The 20828-nt window shown below is 44.3% G+C and overlaps 1 protein-coding gene across 3 annotated transcripts in view; it reads right to left on the minus strand.

The window, feature by feature from the left end:
* Window positions 1–20828, minus strand: part of KANK1 (KN motif and ankyrin repeat domains 1) — a 97359-nt gene that overhangs the window by 15241 nt on the left and 61290 nt on the right. For all 3 annotated transcript variants that reach the window (XM_037373365.1, XM_037373366.1, XM_037373368.1), the window contains 3 exons: window positions 11798–14452; window positions 1652–1870; window positions 703–811 (listed from right to left, as the gene is read on the minus strand). In XM_037373365.1, coding sequence (XP_037229262.1) covers window positions 703–811; window positions 1652–1870; window positions 11798–14452 — 2983 coding nt within the window. The remainder of the gene's footprint in view (window positions 1–702; window positions 812–1651; window positions 1871–11797; window positions 14453–20828) is intronic.

Raw genomic sequence — 20828 nt, forward strand, 5'->3', positions numbered from 1 at the left:
TTCTAATGTACAACAGTGACTGATAAGTGGTAATTCTCAAGTAAATATCCTCTACTGTAAGTAATAATACTTTTAGCCTATATGTATGAATTGAAGTAACTGCAATATTTAGGCTACATACTATATCAGACACTTGTACTAATTTAAAACTAATCTTAGGAAAGGGCTAGAAAAGCTCCATAAAAACAATTTGGTGAAACCATTTTAAAGTTCTTTGCAATATTCTGTGTGGGAAGTAGTATTTTAAAAGATAGTTTTCCCTACTGTTTTCTGTATTTGTGTAACAAAGTTTCTCTTTATCTAGAGCAAAGTCAGAAAAGTTAATTCTTAGGCAATGCCATCCCTTGCTGATTTGTTCAATAGCACAATGCTGTGTGCCAAAGAGATATTAAAGTTTTCCTTACTAAAATATTGCCTGAGAAATGTCCCCATCGCTCTTTGAGTGTGAATTAAGTTTCATTTTCCTGTGTTGAATTTGGCAGCAATCTAATCTACAGGTATTTGAAACTGATGCCACATATGACTTGCAAGCACCATTAAGATGAGCTCAGATGTTTTGTGCTTCCCTCTGACCCTTAAACACAGCAGATGCACCTCAGCATGAAGGACAGGACAAAGCCACGCATACACTCCTGAGTTCCTCCTTTCCTTCCCACTGTGAAAGTGCTACAATGACAGATTTGCTGCAGACAGGTATCTTACCCCCCATTAATGCCGACAAACTGCAGGTTCTTCTTGGTGTTGCTCAAATCCTTTTTCCCATCCCTTTTCTTCATAATAGATTTGAGTGTGCTTTCATTATTAGTACATACTGTTGAAAAGGGAGACAAGGCACAGGAGTCAGTACAAGCCTGTAGTTGGCTTTGACAGCAGCAGCTTTAGACAATTTTTCAAAACAAAGAAAAAGCTTTCCATTTAATTTACCAACTGAAGCTGGGCTTTCAAATCTTTTTTATACATATAGTCATGGTGTGAGATACACATTAGAAATACAGACAAGTATTTCTGAAAACAACTCTGGAAACAGAAAACTAGTGTAGCCTAGCTTTCCCATCTTCCAACATGCTGATAATCTTTATGAAGCTTGAGAAAACTTCAAAAAAAGACATGTTTGGGGTTTTTTTCTTTGCTATTTGTGAAAGACTTCTAACATTGAAACGGATTACTCTGTTAAAAAAACCTTAATTCTTGGTGTCAGATGACAGCGGCTCATTGCCTGAACTAACTCATCAGTACAGACAGCACATTTAACGATAACCTATTCAACAGAGCAGGAAGGTTCAATCAAGGCTGGTTCTTTTAGATTTTAGTATTCGCTGGAACAACTTTTAAAATGATCTCTAAGCATAAGACAGCTAAAACATTCATACAAATTTAAGTTTTTTCAAAAAACCCAAACCCATTATTAACCCTTTCTCTCTCAGTAAATTTTTCTTATGAAGACACTAAATGTCATTTCACTGATGCACTACAACCTGCCACTTAGAAACTAACCACTGTCTGCAGACACAGGCTCTCACACTGTGACTTTCACCATAGCTGCATCTTTCCCTGCTTTTGTAATTCTGAGAACACTGAAAACCTCCTTTAACTGTATTTCATCTTCAAACTCCATCAGCGCGACGAAAGGTGAATGTAAGCCAGTCATTACCATAGAGGCCAGAGGCAAGCTGGTCATCTGTCAGGTTAATTGGAGCGAGAGTTTTGTCCTGAGAAGAAAAGGGCTTCCTTCCCCGAACAGCTTCCACCAGGGGAGTTTTCCTCTCCTCCTGAGCGGGCACAATGTCCTGCTCCAATTTCAGCGTTCGCAAATTTGAAGTTAAGTGTGTGTTTGCAAGCTGCCCGTGAGGAATGTACTCCAAAGTAGTACCTGCCAGAAAAGACAGTAAGCATCACGAAGGAGTCAAGACCAACACATTTCTGTCAACACTGTGATCAACAGGGTGGGGGGAAAAAAAAAGGGCAACATTTGTGCTTTTCGATAGTCTTTCCTGAGGATCCAGTAAGAAAAGGGTGCGATCGTTTTCAGAAAATGCAAAAAAAAAAAAAAAGCTGTTTGCAAGCTGCCCGTGAGGAATGTACTCCAAAGTAGTACCTGCCAGAAAAGACAGTAAGCATCACGAAGGAGTCAAGACCAACACATTTCTGTCAACACTGTGATCAACAGGGTGGGGGGAAAAAAAAAGGGCAACATTTGTGCTTTTCAATAGTCTTTCCTGAGGATCCAATAAGAAAAGGGTGCGATCGTTTTCAGAAAATGCAAAAAAAAAAAAAAAGCTGTTTTTCTTTCCATGAAAACATACAATACAAGGAAAACTATGAAGTTACTAGCTTTAAAAAGGATTAAAGGAATGGTCCTTCCTTTTCCTTCTTTTTCGGTCTGTGCAGTGACCTCAGCTCCTGCCACCCTAGCCCAGGGCAGACTCTGAGCTGCTCCTTGCTGACATGCCTGAAGAATGCATTTATGAGCTCTGCGGTTCTTTCTGCAAGATAAGTGCCCATTTTATCTTAATTTTTTTAAGAAATGGTATTTTCCATGAAAGCAGAAACTTTTCAGGAAACTTTCCTTTTTGCTAGCATTCCACTGATTCTGGAAGTTAAATACTTTACCTACTTACTGAGACAACTACAATAAACTACCACCACTGTGGTTTTTTTTTTTTTTTTTTTTTTTTTTTTGACAGGATTGTAGAGCTATTAGTTATATTTAAATCAAATTCCAAATGTTTGGGTTATAGGGTTTTTTTCCTGACTTGCTGGCATCCACTCATTTTTTCCCTTTGTGTGTTTAAAAGGCAGTACTAATTACTCACAGACTTTAACAGATTGTCCTGGAGTTCCTCCAGCTGTGCTATTACAACAAAACTGCACAAATGTTTTTGTTTGTGGAACACACTTTTTTTTACACACACATACTTCCTTAAGTGATCTGGCTAGCACTGCAAGGAAAAAAAAAGATGATACTTAACTTAAGCACTATCACTTCTTTCTTTCAAAGCTTGCTTCAATCAGTCATGCCTCCACAGTTTTTTTTCCTTTGTATTTATCAAGAATTAAGCCACAGCTTCCTCATTCAAATAGTTGAGTGGCACTGCACAGGATGCTAACATCTTGTAGTAAGGTAAATTCCAAATATTCACTTTTAGAAATAGCTGACATCTTTTACAACTCTTGCTACACTGCCTTCCCACCTTCCTGCTTCACCTCAGTACTTTTTTCTATCTCTGTAACAGGACATAATGAGGCTGATTTTTCCAAACACTGTCACTTCCCAGAAGCTTCCTCCTTTTTGCTCGTGTTCCCACCCAAGTCTCCAAGATCCCAACTAAGCCTCACCCCACATGCATTTTCAAGGCACTTTCACCAGCAATGTGACCTGTTACCCACTTCCACTATTGCTCATAGCTTCTCCAAGTTACAGGGGAAGCTGCCTGCTGGGAAAGGCACATGACAGGGTATCAACAGACATGTCAGTACAGCAGACATAAAGTTTCTGCCCTCTCAGGGAAGCAAGGGGTGAAGGTAGCAGCCACCCCAGTGCCCCTTGTGCAGGAGCAACCCCTCTAGAGACAGGCCTATGCACTTGGGACGAAAACAGGCACCTGTGGAAATCAAGAGGAAAGTCCTCCCTTCGCTCCCCCACCTCTCCTCACTTTGCAGCAGTGACTGACTTTGGCTGGGTCTCTTCCTGACACCGAGCACCATCCCGCATCCGCCAGCAGAGAGCTGAGCCAAAACCAATGATTTTTAAAGACCCTTAGCTGAAAAAGAAGGAAACTGCCTCTCCCTCCACATGCTTGGAGCTGTGACAGCTAGAATTAAAGAGTACCAAACAGAGTAACCACTTCCAGCTGCAGCTGGTGGTGGCCACCTCAGATGGCTTTACCAGGTCACCCCTTCTGCTCCACTCTCACCACTAAGGACACCAGGAGGGAGCAGAGGAAACCTGCTTTGGAGCAGCAGAGAGATGCAAAGCCTCTGAAGCTTCCTGGGTTTCCTGTCAGCTGAAGTCTCTCCATCCTCTGCCAGGTGTCACAGTCCTTCTCTGAAGGCAGCTGCAACAGCTGCACTGTGTCCTGGGGACACGGGTGGGCTTGCATGTGCCGGAGCTGAGGGCAGCTGGCAGGGCAGAGCAGGGGTCCTGCCTAGTGTGAACCAGTGGCACCTTGGCACACCTTGCCACTCCCCCTCAGCAATGCCCCCCAAAGCCAGAGTCTGAACCTTCTCAGGTGTGTCCCTTCTGCCCTGGGACACAGCTGGGGAGGGAGCTGCAGGGTAGGAACGCCAGAAAGGAGGGCAGTAGCAGACTTTTCTCCCCTGCCTTACAGACTGTGTCCTAGCTAAACCTTCCACTGATGCAGTAAGATCTCAGTAGGGTCCCTTTTCTGGTTCCTCCCTCAGTGGCTGAGATGCACCACACTGAGTTCAGGATCTAAGGCACGTTGTCCATGCCTTCAAACAAAGAAGAAAAAGTATCCTGCTCAGTCTCCAGCATCTGACGAAAGAGGATGACATCAAGGCTTGAGGACAAGCACTCCAGAAATAAGAGTGCATTAGACAAACTGGCTAGTACACTCATTCTCCCAGCACAGCTGTCAGGTGTCTACAGTTACGGTTCAAGGTTCAAAGAAAGACAGCTTTGGGCCCAACACAGCATTAATGCTGTAATCAGTTAATTAGCATCTAACATCAGCTCTCAGGCCTACCCCTTTACAACACAGCCAACATAAAGATGCTAGGAGAGGAGCAACCTAGTGCAAATCATTTGGAAAAACGGACGAAGAAAGCAGCTGTGTTACCCAGCACTATGGTCAATGATTTAACAGATTCATCAGCTGCTGCCCAAACCAAAAAGCTGAATGAGCCAAGTTCTCTCCTCCTCCAGCAAGGCTGCAGGGTTGCTGTCAGGGCTCAAAGTGCCTCACACTTCTCAAGTGTGGAAATGAAACCCTGGCTGAAGATCGCCAGCAGTCTACAGAGACCTTAAAATAGACTCTTCACCTCACCTCACACAGATCTCAAGTATGCCTGCACAGCATCCTGCTCAGTGACACCAGGTCACGGTGCACAACACTGACAGTAAATCAGCCAACAGGCTCAACACTTTGCCAGCCACTGCCTCCACACAGAGCCACTCCAGCAGACTCACCCTGCTGATTTTTGTTAGTTTACTGTTGCAGACAAATAATGCAAACTTAACTTTCCAAGTATGGATATAGCACAGCTAACCACAGCATGGAGCTGCCAGGAATTTCTACATGTGTTTTGCAATATAGTTGGGGATCTTAGAAAAGTTCACAAGCAATTTAGAAGCAGAAGTATGATAGGAAAAAACCAAAAAACCTTAAAGAGACTTCAACTTCAACCCTTATGCAAAAAGCTACTCTCCTCAATTTCAGAGGGAAACAAGTGACTGAACCATCTTCAGTGGTTGAGCTCCAGTGGTTTGAGGGAATGAGAGCACCTATTTTTAATTTTTTAGAAGGAACCTCCTCTCCTAAACCACTTGTGCTTTTTTTGAAAATCTCACCAGTTTAAACCAGGGTGTCAGCAAAACTATACATCAGCAGTAGATTACCCATGTCATTTCTGGCATCTACAAAATTTGTTTATTGTTATTAAGATGCTATTGCCCTTCCTAACTGCAGACCTTCCCTCCCATTTATGAAAGCATGAATAGTCATGTAGTAAGTTGATTCTGGGAACTTACTGGGTGAATTTTAAACAGTATTTTTTTGCCTGAATTTGGTTGAACATATGGTAACAGAAGTCTGCCCTTTACCTGCTTTTGAAAAATTCCATTTAGTCTGATGAAAGCAAACCTAAGTATTACTACAGAACTGACCTAGCCTGACAATACTTTTATACCACTGGAAATCAAGAGAGGTGCAAATGAGGCCAGGGGAATTAAAATACTATCAGGATGAGAACCTAGCTCTCTGGCTGGAACATCACAGACTTTAGCTAAAAAAAGGGCATGGTCTCGCTGCCTGTGTGGTAGCTGCACACAAATTTTATTTTTAACCTGTTGATCAGTGCAAGCATTTATTTGCCCAATATGTTTATAACAGCCAATGATACAACTTACACACTGTCTATTAAAGACAGCACGTTGTCTGGAGCACATACAGCAAGAAAATACTTCTCTTGCATACTGCATGATTTCTTCATGTTAGCAATAAGCTCCCTGTGAAACTACTGTAACTGAGGAGCAAAATGACCATCCAGTGGTCTTACCAAGTTCCTTTATCCTTAAAAAGCTATTTCTTCATAGAAATATTTTTAAATCCATTTTCAATTTGGCCTATGCATTAGAACTATTGAAGAAAAGAACCCATTCTACTAAGGTAAATAAAAAGACAGCGATGAGCAAACATGTCATGTTTAAACATCTACAACAAATTACATTAACCTATCCACCTGATAAATGTGTTACCTTCAGAAGACTAAGCATAGTTTCATTTTTAAAAGTACTTTTGAGCCATTACAGGCCAAAAGTCACTGAATTTAAAATTTCAAAACAAAAAGTTGCCACACATGAAATTTTTATATCATGAACTAACAGAAGCCAGATTGACTTGGGACCCAGGCATAGGTAAATGTTGCAACTACCATTTGGCTCCAGGGAAAACGCTCCTTCTAACAGGATGGTTCCTTTAATCGGATTGCAAGAGTAATCTCAACTTCATTTTCACTCTCGCTTGCTTTAACCATCTTTGTGTTGACAAGCTGCTTCCGTCCCCAAAGTAGCTTGTGAAGCCAGTTTGTTGAAACTCTAAGTCAAAACCAATTCCTTTAATTGAAAAACACTGAACACAAAAGATTACACATCTGTGAAGCAGTCTAATCATCTTATTTATGAAAAGCTCTCTCTTCCAAGACAACTACACATGAAGCTTGGTGAAAGCCATCCTTAGTTTCCCTGACGAGTGGTGGATCAAAGCATCTCATGATACTAGGCACAGCAGGAAGGTTATCTCAGCTTTTCTTTCTTTCTCATTTATGAGGAGTTGATCCTCTCTGATGCTTTATTGTTGCTGAAATATGACAACACTTCCTTGGAAAAATGGGAATCTCCTACCATTGAATATTCATAGGTGTGCCTGTGACCATGGGAGCTGAACTCTGAGCAAAACTCCATGCCTGAACATCATGACTATGTGCCACAGTGCAGGGAGGGAACTGGAGTTTTACCAAAGCCACTCTAACCAACAGGCTAGCAGGCTGCAGTTTGCCACTCTCTAAGCAGCAATAGATTTTGAAATAAAAAGTTATTCATACCATGGCAAATTACGTTCTTTATGAAGCAGAAATGAGGAGGCAGAGCAGCTTTCAGGTTCAAACACTCCAGGTAGTGCTGCCACTGAATGAAAACAGCCAGTACTATAATGATAATAATGGTAATAGTAGGACAATTACTGATCAGGTCTCTGCTTCTCTTCTGATATAACCAGATGGGTATTTAAAATAAAAAAAAGCCCTGTTAAACACCTCAGCTTCTAGTACAGACGTTACCATTTTAGAATGACATGCATTTGAGCTTTATATGTTGTCACAACTAGCAGGTCAATAGATACTACCTGCTATACAAAAACCACAGAGGAGGCACTGTATTCTTTGAGATGCCAGCCAGCCAGACATGAATAAACAGTACTTATCTGGCACACAGACAGGGCCATCTGCACGACTGTTCTGCATCATGCACTACTTCCCAGGGATCATGAAAAATGCTTCACATATGCCAGCCACTGTCTCCCCAGCAGAGATGGATGGATCCTGTTTGTTACACAAACAAGCACATCTGTACAGAAGCTTAACCTGGTGATTAAGGCATGCACCTGTGGCAGAGCTGAAGCTGAGGGCTTCATTCACTTGCCTAGACATAGACAACCAGTGTGAGCCCACAGCTTTGCAAGGTCCACCGACATGCCTTCACTCTTGAACAACACCAGCTCCTGAGCCTCAGGCAAGCCTCAAGTCTTCAACTGCGCTAACATGGCCCATGCTGCCAGGAGCGGGGCTATCGACCTGTCAGGCTAGAGTCTTTGAGAGAAAAGGCTACAAACTTTGTCAAACAAAAGAGCTGTAAAAACAGCCTTTCTCCAACTCCCTGTTGGCTTTGCATTATGAACAACACAGAGACAACCATGGCCACAATACCTCATTAGTCCTACACACCAGCTTTGGACAACCAGGGGCTTCTTGGACCACCACCATTCCTTCTTTTTTTTCCATCATCACTCAGCCTGCCTCCCTAGCTCTGGGTCAAAGTTAAGAGTCAAAAACCTGGAAAGATCTTTCCACCAGATGGCACATCACATTTTCCTAACCTCCAAGACTTTCTGACATGACTTGCTTCCTGCTTCCTTTCACTCCTTCAAGTCTTCAAGAACTTGCCTCCCTCCTCATGATTATTAGTGTAATGCTTCCACTGAGGTGCTCAGTCAGGCTTGCTCTAAAAAGTCACCGTAAAACTGCTACTTCAAAGATCACTGAGGCAAAATAACCATGCATTTACAGGTCGAATATGCTCAGGTAATTTTTCAGGGCAATGGTAGAACAGTTATTTTTAAATACTGCCCTTGCAATCTCCTTGCCTGTGAAAGACATCCATCTACAAGACTTGTGAAAAGTCCATGTAATTATAACCTCTACAAGTGACATTAGGCCTCTGGCTGGTATCTTGCAAAATGCACATACGCACTCAGATGTAACTTTCTGAAACTTCTCAAAACGTCTGCTACAATAAATGGAGAATCTGAATATGTTTGCCTCTCTTGGTCCTCCAGTATGCTGCATGGTCTAAGAATAAGGATCAGTTACCATCTAGGTTTCTCACCCACATCCATACGATCCAGCTGGACATGGACAGGGTGCCAACACTGGCTAACATGACCTTGCAGAGAGGAAACGAGTTTGTCTGGCTAGCAGGTTCGATTTCCCTGATGTCAATAGGGCTTCTGAAAGACAGCACATATATAAATAGGAGTTGCTTAGTTACGGAAGTGAAGGCGTTTATTTTGCAACAAGCAATACACTAATTGCTAACAGACCCGGTTCAGAGATCACCTCAGAGGTTTGCTTGGCTTGCACCTAAGGATGCCAGCTGCAGTCAGCCCACGTCCTGCTCAGCAGGCTCTAGCTCACATGCCTGCATCTCTATCACCTGCCACAAGCTCTGTCAGGGGCTGTGAGCCTGCAGATGCCCCTGCAGCACATCCCAGTCTACCCAGCACTAGCAGGGAGAAAAATCTGAGAAGTGGAGAATTTTGCTGATGTGCTACCTCAGTCAGCAGAAGCAGTATGGACTAGTAACCCTTTAACATGGCAGACTGGTACCCAAATCACATGCCTCAAAGCCAGATCAGGTATTTTTGCCATAAAAGCACCTTGCCTCTTCTAAGAGGCAATTCCTAAGGATGCTCTTTGAATAAAATACTAAAGATGACACTACTGCTGCTAATCTGAAACCAGACACTTCTGCCTCTATTTTCAGCTTGTTTTTCCAAGAAACCGAGGCTTGCGAGAGGTCATGTTTCATTCAATAACTTAAACACAATTGCTTATTTTAACCAAACCAGACTAGAGACTCGGTGCTCTAAAGGATTTTTGTATTTATACAAGCTTTAGAGAAATCAGGCTTAGATGCCAGACCCGGAGAAAGGGGTGCTGATTCGCACACAAGACACCTGAAAAGATAAATCCAAGTGACATAAAAGTGAGGAAAGGCTAAGAGCTCCCAAGCTACCATGAGATACTGATACATGGAAAAAAAAGAGGCTTTATTAGTTCCAGTGCTTACAGAATTATTTAAGTTACTGCTTCATTCAGCAAAAATCCTTCTACAGAAAAATGTAACACATGATCTGTAAAACCACAGGAACAGGCAGCAGGGCCAGCAGATAAATGCAGTAAAGACAGTATTTCCAAAATTAATAGAAAAGGGAAACATTTCAGGCTTATGAGCTCCTTCGCACTTTCTCCATGGCTCTAAACTGTTATAGCTCAGAGCTTGATTTATGCATGCAGTCCTGGTATTTAGTTCTCACCAGGGACTAAAAATAAAGAAATTTTACACTTAGCATCCACAGCTAAAGATAATGGCATTACAAGTTAAAATAAAATTATTCCAGAGTAATTTTATCAAGAATGTGAAATCTGAATCTGATTATGAACATCTTTAGTAAAATATGATGTACTGCTTCACCTGCGTCTAAATGCTTTCAAATCTCTAGACTAAACATTTGATACTGTGCATTAAAAGCAGGGAAAGTAATTGAGGATTTACAGCTAGTGAAAATTCTGGTTCACTGTTTTTAAGGACACTTCTGGTGTCTGCTAGACACTCTTATTATTATAGTATCATTACTTGTAAGAAGTCCTAAACACAAAGTGCGTACTAGAAAGATAGTAATACTGCATATATAGTATCACATTGCATGTGTGCAGGCAGGATATCATACATTTTTCTTTACCGCTACATAAATGTTGCTTATTGCTTTACTATGCGAAGATAAACTTTTTACTTCAGCTCATTTAATGGATGGTTCCATTTGGCACATGGATATGAAAAAGAATCAGATTTACCAAGCTGCCTTCTAACAGAAATAGGTAAATTTTAAGTCAGTAAATAAGCTGCAAGACCTTTATACAGCAGCGCATTAGCCAACAATATTACGCTGACATTAAATTGTATTTACTCAAGATTTTTTTATCCAATTTAGTACCCACATTACAGATGAATTTGCACAAGTTTTTGCCATCTCCTTAACCTCTTGTTTCAGTCCCTGTATACCAGGACCAAGAAGACGGTATCTGTCAGTCACTGCTAGGCATTATATACTGGTTTCAAGTAAGCCAGTGTTTATAAATTTAATAGTAAAGTGGCTGGATTCACCAATTAGGTGTTAGACAAAAAGGCTAAATTTTAAACTAGACTATCAGACAGCCAAAAATAATAACAAAAAAAAAAGTAAGCAACTTCACCCCAGGGAATAAAGGAATACCTCAAATTAATTGTATAGATTTAAAAATTAATAAATAAAATGCAAGGAGTATTTAAATCTCAATTCTTGCCTTTCCTGAGTGTCACCAAAACCTCCAGAAGTAATTACAGCTTATGCCATTCAAACATGAGGCCATAATTAGGGATTAGGACAAACAGTTACTGGCACAGAGAAGATGCAAGATGTGGTTTCTGTGAAGTGCTCTGAGTTGCCTTTTATAAAGCAATCAGCTCTGCTGGAATGGTGAAAGCACCCCACAGCTCTCTGGCTGTGAGGCACAAGGAACAGAGGCAATGGAAGTAACACTACAAAATCCAGGGAAATGTCTGTGGAAACAAGTCAGTTTGCTGCAGATGTTGAATGGGACCCAACTCTTGTCAAATGTGACTCCATGGTTTTTACAAATTGCATGACAAGTTTTGAGGAAGGACCGAACTGCAAACCCACAGGCACTAACCTCAGCTACTCTTTAAAAGTTACAAAATGGAGTCAACAGTGGTCAAACCCTGCACACTTTGAGATACGTCTCTTGCATTGTCAGAGCCATCATCGTCATCTGACCCTTCAGAGTCTGCTGGACTGGGAAAGATAAAACCACCTGTACTTTTTCAGTTACCACTGGTGAGCTGGAAAGGTCACCCAACAGGCATGTCCAGCAACAACGTCACGCTCTGCATTTCACTGGGGAGGCTTACACACTTGCTTCCAACACTAAGTGAGAGCCTAGCACGTGATTAACCTGCGGCTCTGGCAAGGAGTGGACCAAACGTGCACCCAGGTGCTGGGCTTACCTGACACAGTGCTTCTCTCCAGGCACTGCTTCTGAAGGTCCAGGCTCTGCAGCTCCTCTGTGCTGGCGTATTTCATGACAGAGTTGATAGAGGTGAGGGTGCTGATGAGTTGCGAATTGAGGGATCCAATCTGGGACTGGGGCTCCCCAAAGGCTTCCGCCAATTCACTGTAGTTTTCAGCAAGCAGCATTTGCTGTTCCTGCAGCAGCTTTTGCACACGCTCGATGTAGTGATCCAAGCCTGTCCTCAGCTCAGGTGGAGGCAGAGGGCTTTCCAACAGACCACTCACCGGCTCGCACACAGACTCTCCACCAACACCAATGCTCCTGGTGCCAGACGGCACAACTGGCAATGCAGGGGGTCCGCAGGCAATGCTCCTCATTTTAAGCCCAACCAGGTAATTCTCATGAACATTTATCTGCCCAACACCACAGTCTCTGGTTTTTATTGCAGAGGGCTTTTCAAAGCCAGGGTGGCTAGAGAACAAGGTGCCTACTCCAACCGAACGCGTTTTAGCAGATGCATGTATGTCCTTGACCCGGCCATCTCCTACTGCCACGCTCCGTGTCTCCATGCTCTCTGTGTTGGTCTGTTTATGGCAGCTGCTCAGAGTGGTGTTCGTCCCGCAGTCTGCCATGGAGGCCACCTCCGTGCTGGTGCACTGGCTCACCATCTCCAAAGAGGTGCTGGTTTGCTGGCTAGCCATAGAAGGCACAGCCATCACCATTGCTTCTGCCCTGGGTACAGCCTCTGTAGCTGTTTCACGGGACACATGCTTCTTGGGGGAGCAAACCACCACATCCACAGAGCAATCCCCACAGCCCACAGACCTCATCACTCCAACTGACCGCACCATCCAGCGGGGGCTCAGCATGCCTGCTGGCTCCTCTGTGTTGATGCCTGTCTCACAGACGCTTGACTCTGTGCTAACAGCCTTATCATGCTGCTGAACCGACCTCCCTGTGCCCTGGTCTCGCACCTCTGCCCTCTCTCTCACCAGCCAGCGGCTCATGAGCAGCTCGGGGCCTGCAGCCACACTCCGTACAGCAGGTCTGCAGGAGGTGCCAACACTGCTCGCCTGCAGGTGGTTCCCCACTGACGAATTCGTGACATCCACATGGTCTCCCACCATTTGGTCTCTCATTTGTACAATGGCCTCCACCATCCTGCTGATGACACGGGGCTGAGCCATCACAGCTTTATCCACTTTTTTCCTAGACCCAGCTGCCTGCAGCTCCTGTTTTAATTTGGTCATTTCCCTGTCATGGGTCGTTTCCTTTAACTGAACCTCTAGTCTGTAAATCTTCTCCTTAAGAGCTTCGATGGTCTGCTGCTGAAGCTCTATCTCTTTCTCAACCTCTGTAGACAAGCCAAGCATGGCCTCTGTCACGCCAACACCAGACTCTCTCATTTCTTTCTCTGTCCCCACAGCTACTTCTTTGTGTTGCCTTGCAGATCTGTGGTATATAACCACATCATTCATGTTCTCATCAGCACCTACAGCAACAGACCGAGCTTCTTTTGTCAGGCTTTCTCGGTTCACTGGGAAGTTTGCTGGACTTTCATAATTGCTATCCTGGATTTTTTTCTCCAAGGCTTGCATCTCAGCAGTCAGCTGCCTAAACTCCTCTATCCTCTGAGAGCTCTGCTCCACACTCTCCACCTCCTCTTCACAATCTATATACAGTTCTCCACCTCTTCTCACCTGAGACATGTGTTCCCACTGCTCTGCATTCCCTGCACTGTAGGATCGCTTCCTGAAACCATACGTGTCGTTTTGAGTGGCTTTTCTCTGTTTTTTGAGTTCAGCCATCATGTGCCTCTTCTCTTCCTGCAACACTGAAATTTTGACCTGCAGTACAGGAATAGTCTTGACTTGCTCCTCAAGCTCCTTGAGACGCTTAAGGGCAATTGCCATTTGCTCCCTGATGTGCTGCAGATGCACTGGGCTCACGTTGGTGACTGGCGTAGATATTCCCGAGCTCATGGGGCTGTGACGAATAGAACTGCCTAATGAGGAGCTAAAGCATGCGCCGTAGTCACCATTCCCCTGATACCCATTCTGCAGCTGCTGAGACATGTGGCCGTACCCACTGGATCCCACAAAAGAAGGAAGGGAGCTTGTAGAGCCCATGCCTCCAAAGCTGGAAAGCCGGGGCCTGCGGACATCTCCAGGTGTGACATGCATCATCCTCTCCTGCTCGAGTCGTCTCCGCGTTTCCATGAGGGTTTTTGTGACAAGCAGGTTGTGCCGAGCAGGTTGGGGGGAGGGAGGAGGAAGCTGCTTACTCTCAGGAACGGTTAAGTAGGAAGGAGATGCTTCAAAGGAAACTGAGGGTCTCACAGCAACCGACGAGGTTACTTGACTCCTTGCTGCCGAACAAGACTGCTTGTTCTCATCACTGTTTGACGACGAGAGAGACTCCGTGGAGGTCCAGCCGCTGCACTGACCACCAGAACTCTTGGTAGCCACTGAGGCTGGTATGGCTTTCCTCTTCTTTCGGATGTTTAGTTTCTTAATGGTATTCCCCTTTTGTATATCATCCACGTACTTCAGAAAATCTAAGTCTAGCTGGTAGCCGTAAGGTGTTTCCACAAAATAGGGGTCTTTTCGTTCTTTTTCATCTTCTCCATTTATAACAACTTCCTCTTGTTCTGGAAAAGAAGAAACAAAACAGCATTGGAAAAACTATGTCTCAGTAAACACAAGTGCAGAAAGACGGGTGCTCACAGCACGCTGGAGGCAGAAACTGCTGCTGCAGCTCAGAGAGCAGACCAGTTTTCCGCTGACTGACCCTCAACACTAAATCCCGATTAACTTTTTAGAAGTTAATCAGTAGGTTTTCAAACGCTGAGAAGTGCATATCCACATATATGTGTACACATGCATACACACCGATAACGTCTGTTAACAGGGCACAGAAGTGGCACAGCTAGTAGCTCAAAGCTGCCCTTCCTTGATTCCCTCCTGTCTTCCTGTGTCACACCAAGCTTTCACATGCTGTGCCATCACATGAAGACCACAGGATCACAATGTACCGCACGAATCATCTGGAGAACAACTTCTCTAGACAGTGCATTCCAGCCGGTGACGGGAACTCTGACGCTGCTCCTTATGCAACCAGTGCCATTAGACTTTACACAGATCTGCAGCTGTTCTACGGCTTTGGGAACTGCCGCCCGAAAAGCAGCATTATCAGTTTGCTCTCACTTCAGCTCACACTACTGCCAGCAGTGCCTCTGCCTCTTCCATTTCAAACTGCATGAAGCCTCCCCCACCAAGCTGGGCAGTGGGACGCCCTTGCTGCGGGACCCCCTTGCAGCGGGATCCCGAATCCCACTGCTGAGGCAGCCTGCTGCCTTGCACGCGAGGAAAACCCGTCTGTCCTCCAGACACAGGACTCACCTGTCCCCAAAGCAATCGAAATAAAACTTCACCAGATCTGCTGTGCTTCCTTGGGCTGAGTATTCATACGCGGTGCTGCTGTACAACCTGCTCCTCCCGTCCCGCCTCGGGGGGGTGGGGGGTGGGGGGGCGGGGGTGGAGGAAAGGGAAAACCAACTGTTGCGCGTTAGGAGCTGGAGCAATAATAAAAGCCAGCTTTCCGGTTACCTGAATTAGCCACATGCCTCTGCCCCCACACTGCACATTTTCCATCCACGTATGGCTGCTCCAGCTTCACGTGTCACACGCCGAAGCCCTGCCTCCCTCCCGCCTTTCTCCTGCTTCCACGCATAAGGGAGAGCCGCCGCGCGGACCTGCGGAGCGCCCCGCACAGCGCGCAGCGGGCGGCCGCCGCGGCTGGGAGCGAGATTCAGCTCTCCGCTTCCAAAAGGAGCCGTTTGGAAGCGGCGTCCTCTTAAAGGACTATAAAACCCTCAGGAGCGGCGGCGGTGGGTGGGGGAGAGAAACTCTACTTACTGCAAGTACAGGAAGTGACTTAATGTTGTAATGAAAAGGTTTCGGGGGAAAAAAAAACAACAACACCTCCTGTTTTTCGAGTTTCCTTGGCATGCTTAAGAAGAGCTTTGTCTACAGACAGTGTAACTGCTTTCATGGCGATCCTTTACCCTTTGGATACCACAGGCCACCCGGAGCAACAGGCGGAAGGAGGATGCTGCTCAGGGAAAGCCTGTCTTCCCCGGCAGAAAAAGAACAGGATGGCGACAGAGCCGCAGGCAGGCACCTCTGAGAGCCGCAGAAGTGGGGCCGACCTGAGATCACTGGTATCTCGGTCCTGCAGTGTGGACAGACTGTTTGGCAGACACAAACAACTGCCCCAGACCACATGTTTCTGTTGAAAGACCAGAAAGTCTCAGTACGCTGTGGTATTTACTTACAGATGCAGCCAAAATAGCCATCCGAATACCAGAGTGGAAGCAAAAATACATGCATACATACATACATACTTTAAGCACACAAGCACACACTGCTCCTTCCAGCAGGACTGCCTCCATGTCAGGCAGGGATAAATTCTCCAGGACTCCCACTTACGGAGAGAATGAGACAGAGCATACTCTCCAAATTACTCCTCTTCCTCTCCAAATTCAGTGCTCTGATTCCAGATTTCTCATCCTGGCTCAGTTCCCTGCAGACAGACAACTCTGTTGCACACCCCGCAGCTCCTCGCCCTAGGTTGGTCAGCCTTCTTTCCCACTTGAACCCTAGATTTGTCCCAGCTCCCACACTGGCTCTCATCCCTTGCAGGCTTCTGGTCTCTTTCTGCCTTCTTCCCATGCTTGGGATTTCCGACCCATTTTCTCTACTTACATCCATTTGCTTGCTCCACCAATTCTAACCCAAAATCTGGTTATTCTCTCGCCCCTCACCCTGGGCTTCATTCTAGTCACTTCACCCAAGCCATGCAAATTCAAGCTCCATCAATTTTACCTGCTCACCCATTTTCCCCAGTTCTTTTCCTCTGCTTGTCTTGGTCCTTGTCTTCCTACCCAGCAATATCTCCGATTCTCCCATCACTACACCAGTGAAGTCAGGCAGCTCCTCTAAGCTGTCCTTGGGCACAATGCTTAAGCCTTGGATGGGGCAGGGTGGAACAGACTCTCTGGAAGTCCCAGGACTTAAAGAATTAATGCATGTTTGGAAAAATATTCATAAAACCTCTAATATGCATGCAAATCTCATGTTAAGTCATGAGAGCTGAACTGGAATCTCGGATATATTCTTTCCTTCTTCGTGGAATAGTATCAAGATTGCTCAACAGAAAACTAATCAAAAATAAATACTAATAAAAAAATATTCACACTGACACTGACTAAACCTCTCCACAACACCTGCAGGTAGCTCAGTGTCTTCACAGTGAAATCCCTTTGGTCCTCAGCTTAGGCTGGCAGCACTACCAGGACACAGTTCATTAACAGCTGTTCCACAAGCATGAGACTGCGTACAGAGCTGACTGCCTGTCACTTCTCCTCCAAATGACACCGTGAGCACTCCACCAACACAATCCCAGTATTATGAGTTGATCTGTGGAGACGTTTATTGATATGTTAAGACAAACGAGGATCAGGCATACAATCTACCAAAACCACAATACTGAGGCAGTGTGTGGGAGCTGCGCCAACCCTTTGTGCATTTTGCTGTCTAGAGAAAGGACCAAAATGGGCGTGGCTGTTAAGCGTGGAACAAAGCAAAATGTATGGCTGTTTCCAAGCAATAAAAATGGGTTTGTTGCTTCCGAAAGGAAAAAAAAAAAAGGAAGTTAATATAAGACCTGATAAGACTGCAGCCCTTCTTCCCTTTAGCCCTTGGGTCCTGGATGAACTGTGGTTGCCCTTACTCCCTAGCTTTGGTTGGTGAGCACCAAGTGCTACACAAGCAGGCACCCCTGATTAACCTCGAAGGAAGCTGTGTCTATTTGCCCTTCAGCCAGAAAGGCAAGACGTCATGCCCAGATACCTCAAGTCAGCAAAAGAGTCCTACCTCATTCACCCCAACGCATGGCAGCACGGCAGCAAATGCCAGGCAGTACAAACACTCCTGTTAGGCATCTTGTCTCATCCTTGGTCAGCTGATCATGGGCATTACTAAAATTAGAACTATTCACCAGTCTCTATAGTAGCTGAGGCAAACATCAATCATGTCATTGTGTTACACTAAAACAGTGTGTGCAGATGCACAAACACATACACTTTTGTCTGTGAAAATGCTGCAGACACGCCTGTTTTCTTCTGAAATGTCATTACATGCAATGAGACACAAACACATCATGCTTTTTGGCCAGTACCTGCGAGGTAAAACACCCTGTGAAAAACAGAGGCCTCAGTGTGGTACTGTCGTTATTAATGAGTTTCTCCAGAAGTATGCAAAGACTTCATTTCCCTCTCCCTGCTGCAGGATAACCATGGGCAGGACACAAGCAGCATTTAAGAAATTCACTCTTCAGTTCTCACCTCCTGCACTGCTGGGACTGGCTCTGTCCAAACTTTCCAGTCTTGCCAACTTCTATTAAATTATATCCTATCTAATGCACTACACAAGAACATCAGTGTATTAAAATACTGAGTCAGCCCTACCTGAGTCCACACTAATCCTGTCTGCTCCCAGACCAGGAGAACTGGAAAAAACCAGAACATTTAGCTGATGTGCTTCAAGACTTCTGAGGGAGAGAAAAGCAATGAAAAACTGGGCAGGCATAGAGTTTTGGTTCTACAAGCTAGGAAAACTTTATTGTAGAGCCACCTTGGAGGGCCCAGGAAGATCAAAGAGAAGGAGCTGAAGATGTATTTTTGAAGCTAAAAGTCAAAGGTGCCTTGAAAAATATAGACATCACATCTAAAGCCTTCTCTCCCCATCTGGTTATGATATCTGCTCTAAGGCATTTTTATCTTGGATCTGACTGCTATTAAAGAAGTCTTTTCCACTGAAATAATGTTATGAATAACAGAGTCTCCTTCCAGAGTTATGGCACAAAACAATTCATAAAGAATGCTGCAGAGGAAAAATACAGATTTAACAGCTGGCATAAATGGGGTCAAATCAGTATTTTTACATGCTCAACTTCAGTTTGAAAGGTTATCTGGGGCAGGAAAAGGGGATAAAAAAACATTCTGACTTTTTGAGTCTCTACTGCAACAGAGAAAAAATTGGTGCTTTTCCCCTTTACTCCCTCCCCCAGTACTACTTTTATTCTTCTCTCTTTCTGTTCTTCAGCACATATGAATGAGTATCAGTCTTGCCTTCTGAAAAAAAAAAAAAAACCAAACCAAACCCAAAACACATGAGGCTGAACATTTGTTCAAAAAGAAAAAGCAGAATGGAATAATAAACATTTTTTCTTTCATTCTTCTCTTCACGTGTCAGCATTTGAATGTAAGTTAAAAAAACAACAACAAAACCACTTGGAAAACAGACCTTAGCGTTGCAGCACACTCATTTGATCAGCTTTCTTTTGGCTAGCAATATACAGAAGATGCCATGAAATTACTAGCTCCCAAACAATGCAGCCTAGCTCTCCAGTATTTTCAAAGGCAGGGGGGGGAAAAGCCCCAAAGTGAAACAATCAACTATCAGATTTTTATTTTATTTTCTTCCAAGAACTGAGAGGGGAAAACTTACAGAAAGTTGTTTCTGTGCTTTGACGGACAGCAGGAGCATCGATTTTTCCCTTTGCAGTTAAAGCACATAGCAGCAGTGTGAAGTATGCCGCAGTGTGGAGCACAGACTCCACACCTCAGTTGGCTGCTTATCTGGCAACAGGAGGAGAGTCATCACAGCACAGCAGAGTCAAGCCATGAAGCTGCCCATGACGATACCCTGGTGCTGGCCTCGGCCACTTTCCTGCAGTGCCAGGCTATGATGCCCGGATGACCTGGCTCGGCTTGTACAGGCAATGGCACAATTGCCCAGCACACTACATTATAGACATGGCTGATAACACCTTCCTTTCTTTTTCTGCTATGGAAAAACAACTAGTAAGCATCACCTTGTAAGAAAGGTAATCTGTTTTGCTATGACGCAGCTACAACTATGCCTGGAGCAAATGGGATTTCACTCCTGAGGCACCTGAGACTGTCAGTTATGGGGTACTACAGTCCAAACTGAAACACCACAGCCAGACAGGGATGACAGACCCTGCTACCAGCCCTGCAGTTACAGGTGTGGAGGATTCTCCGGTTACAGAGAAATTCCATTTACTGCACATTTTACTGAAGAAATAAATCTCCAGTGTGAAATGTTTGCTGCAATTTTAATCTCAAAGAAAAATGAGAAGCTGAAAAATTATAGATTACTTTTTAAAATTTATGTGTCAACACCCCAACTGGCGAGCTGACCTCTAAATCTAAATACTTGATGCTTTGAGTTGGGGGTTCTAATCAAAAAACAGGGACAGCAACTTCCCTGATAATAACAAAGAAAGGATGAAGCTACAACACTGTGTAATAAATAGGTTTTTATTTCAAGAGGTAGAAGCTCCAGCTCAGATATTTGTAGTGGGAAGCCTCACAGAAGTGGATTAAGGACCTCACCTGAAGTCAATGAACACAAGCAGTAGCAATGTTGAAGAAAGATGGTTCAGACAGCTGCGGTGGTTTGGGTGCACTGTGAATGCAGACACAGGGTACTGGGCTACAATGCCACATTTGCCACACAATATTGGTAAAAGAAGGCATTTTAAGAATGGATCTGCTGTCTTAATACCGTGCTCTTTCTAGAAGAAGTAGGAATGTTATAGCAATGGAAGAAAAAGTCAAAACAATCACAGCCACAATGCAAATGCCACTAAATGCATCAAAAATCTTTCTGTTAACTTAAGTGGGCTTTTCCGTTGACTTGATGCACTCACAGTGAAAACAGTCTCTCAAACAGTTCTGTTCCTCTGAACCTGAAAAATCTTAGTTGCTCAGCATTTTACTAGAATTATCATTATAATAAAAAAATTAAAAATTCAACTGTTTAGCATTATAGCAAAAACAACGAACCAGCTCTCACCTTAGTACTGGTGATCAGATGGATGCGCTAGTCTGGATGTCCCACTGTCACCTCCTCCTCAAGGGTCAATTCCTAAACCAT

The sequence above is a fragment of the Falco rusticolus genome, chromosome Z, assembly GCF_015220075.1.
Source record: "Falco rusticolus isolate bFalRus1 chromosome Z, bFalRus1.pri, whole genome shotgun sequence".
In the NCBI taxonomy this organism is placed as follows: domain Eukaryota; kingdom Metazoa; phylum Chordata; class Aves; order Falconiformes; family Falconidae; genus Falco; species Falco rusticolus.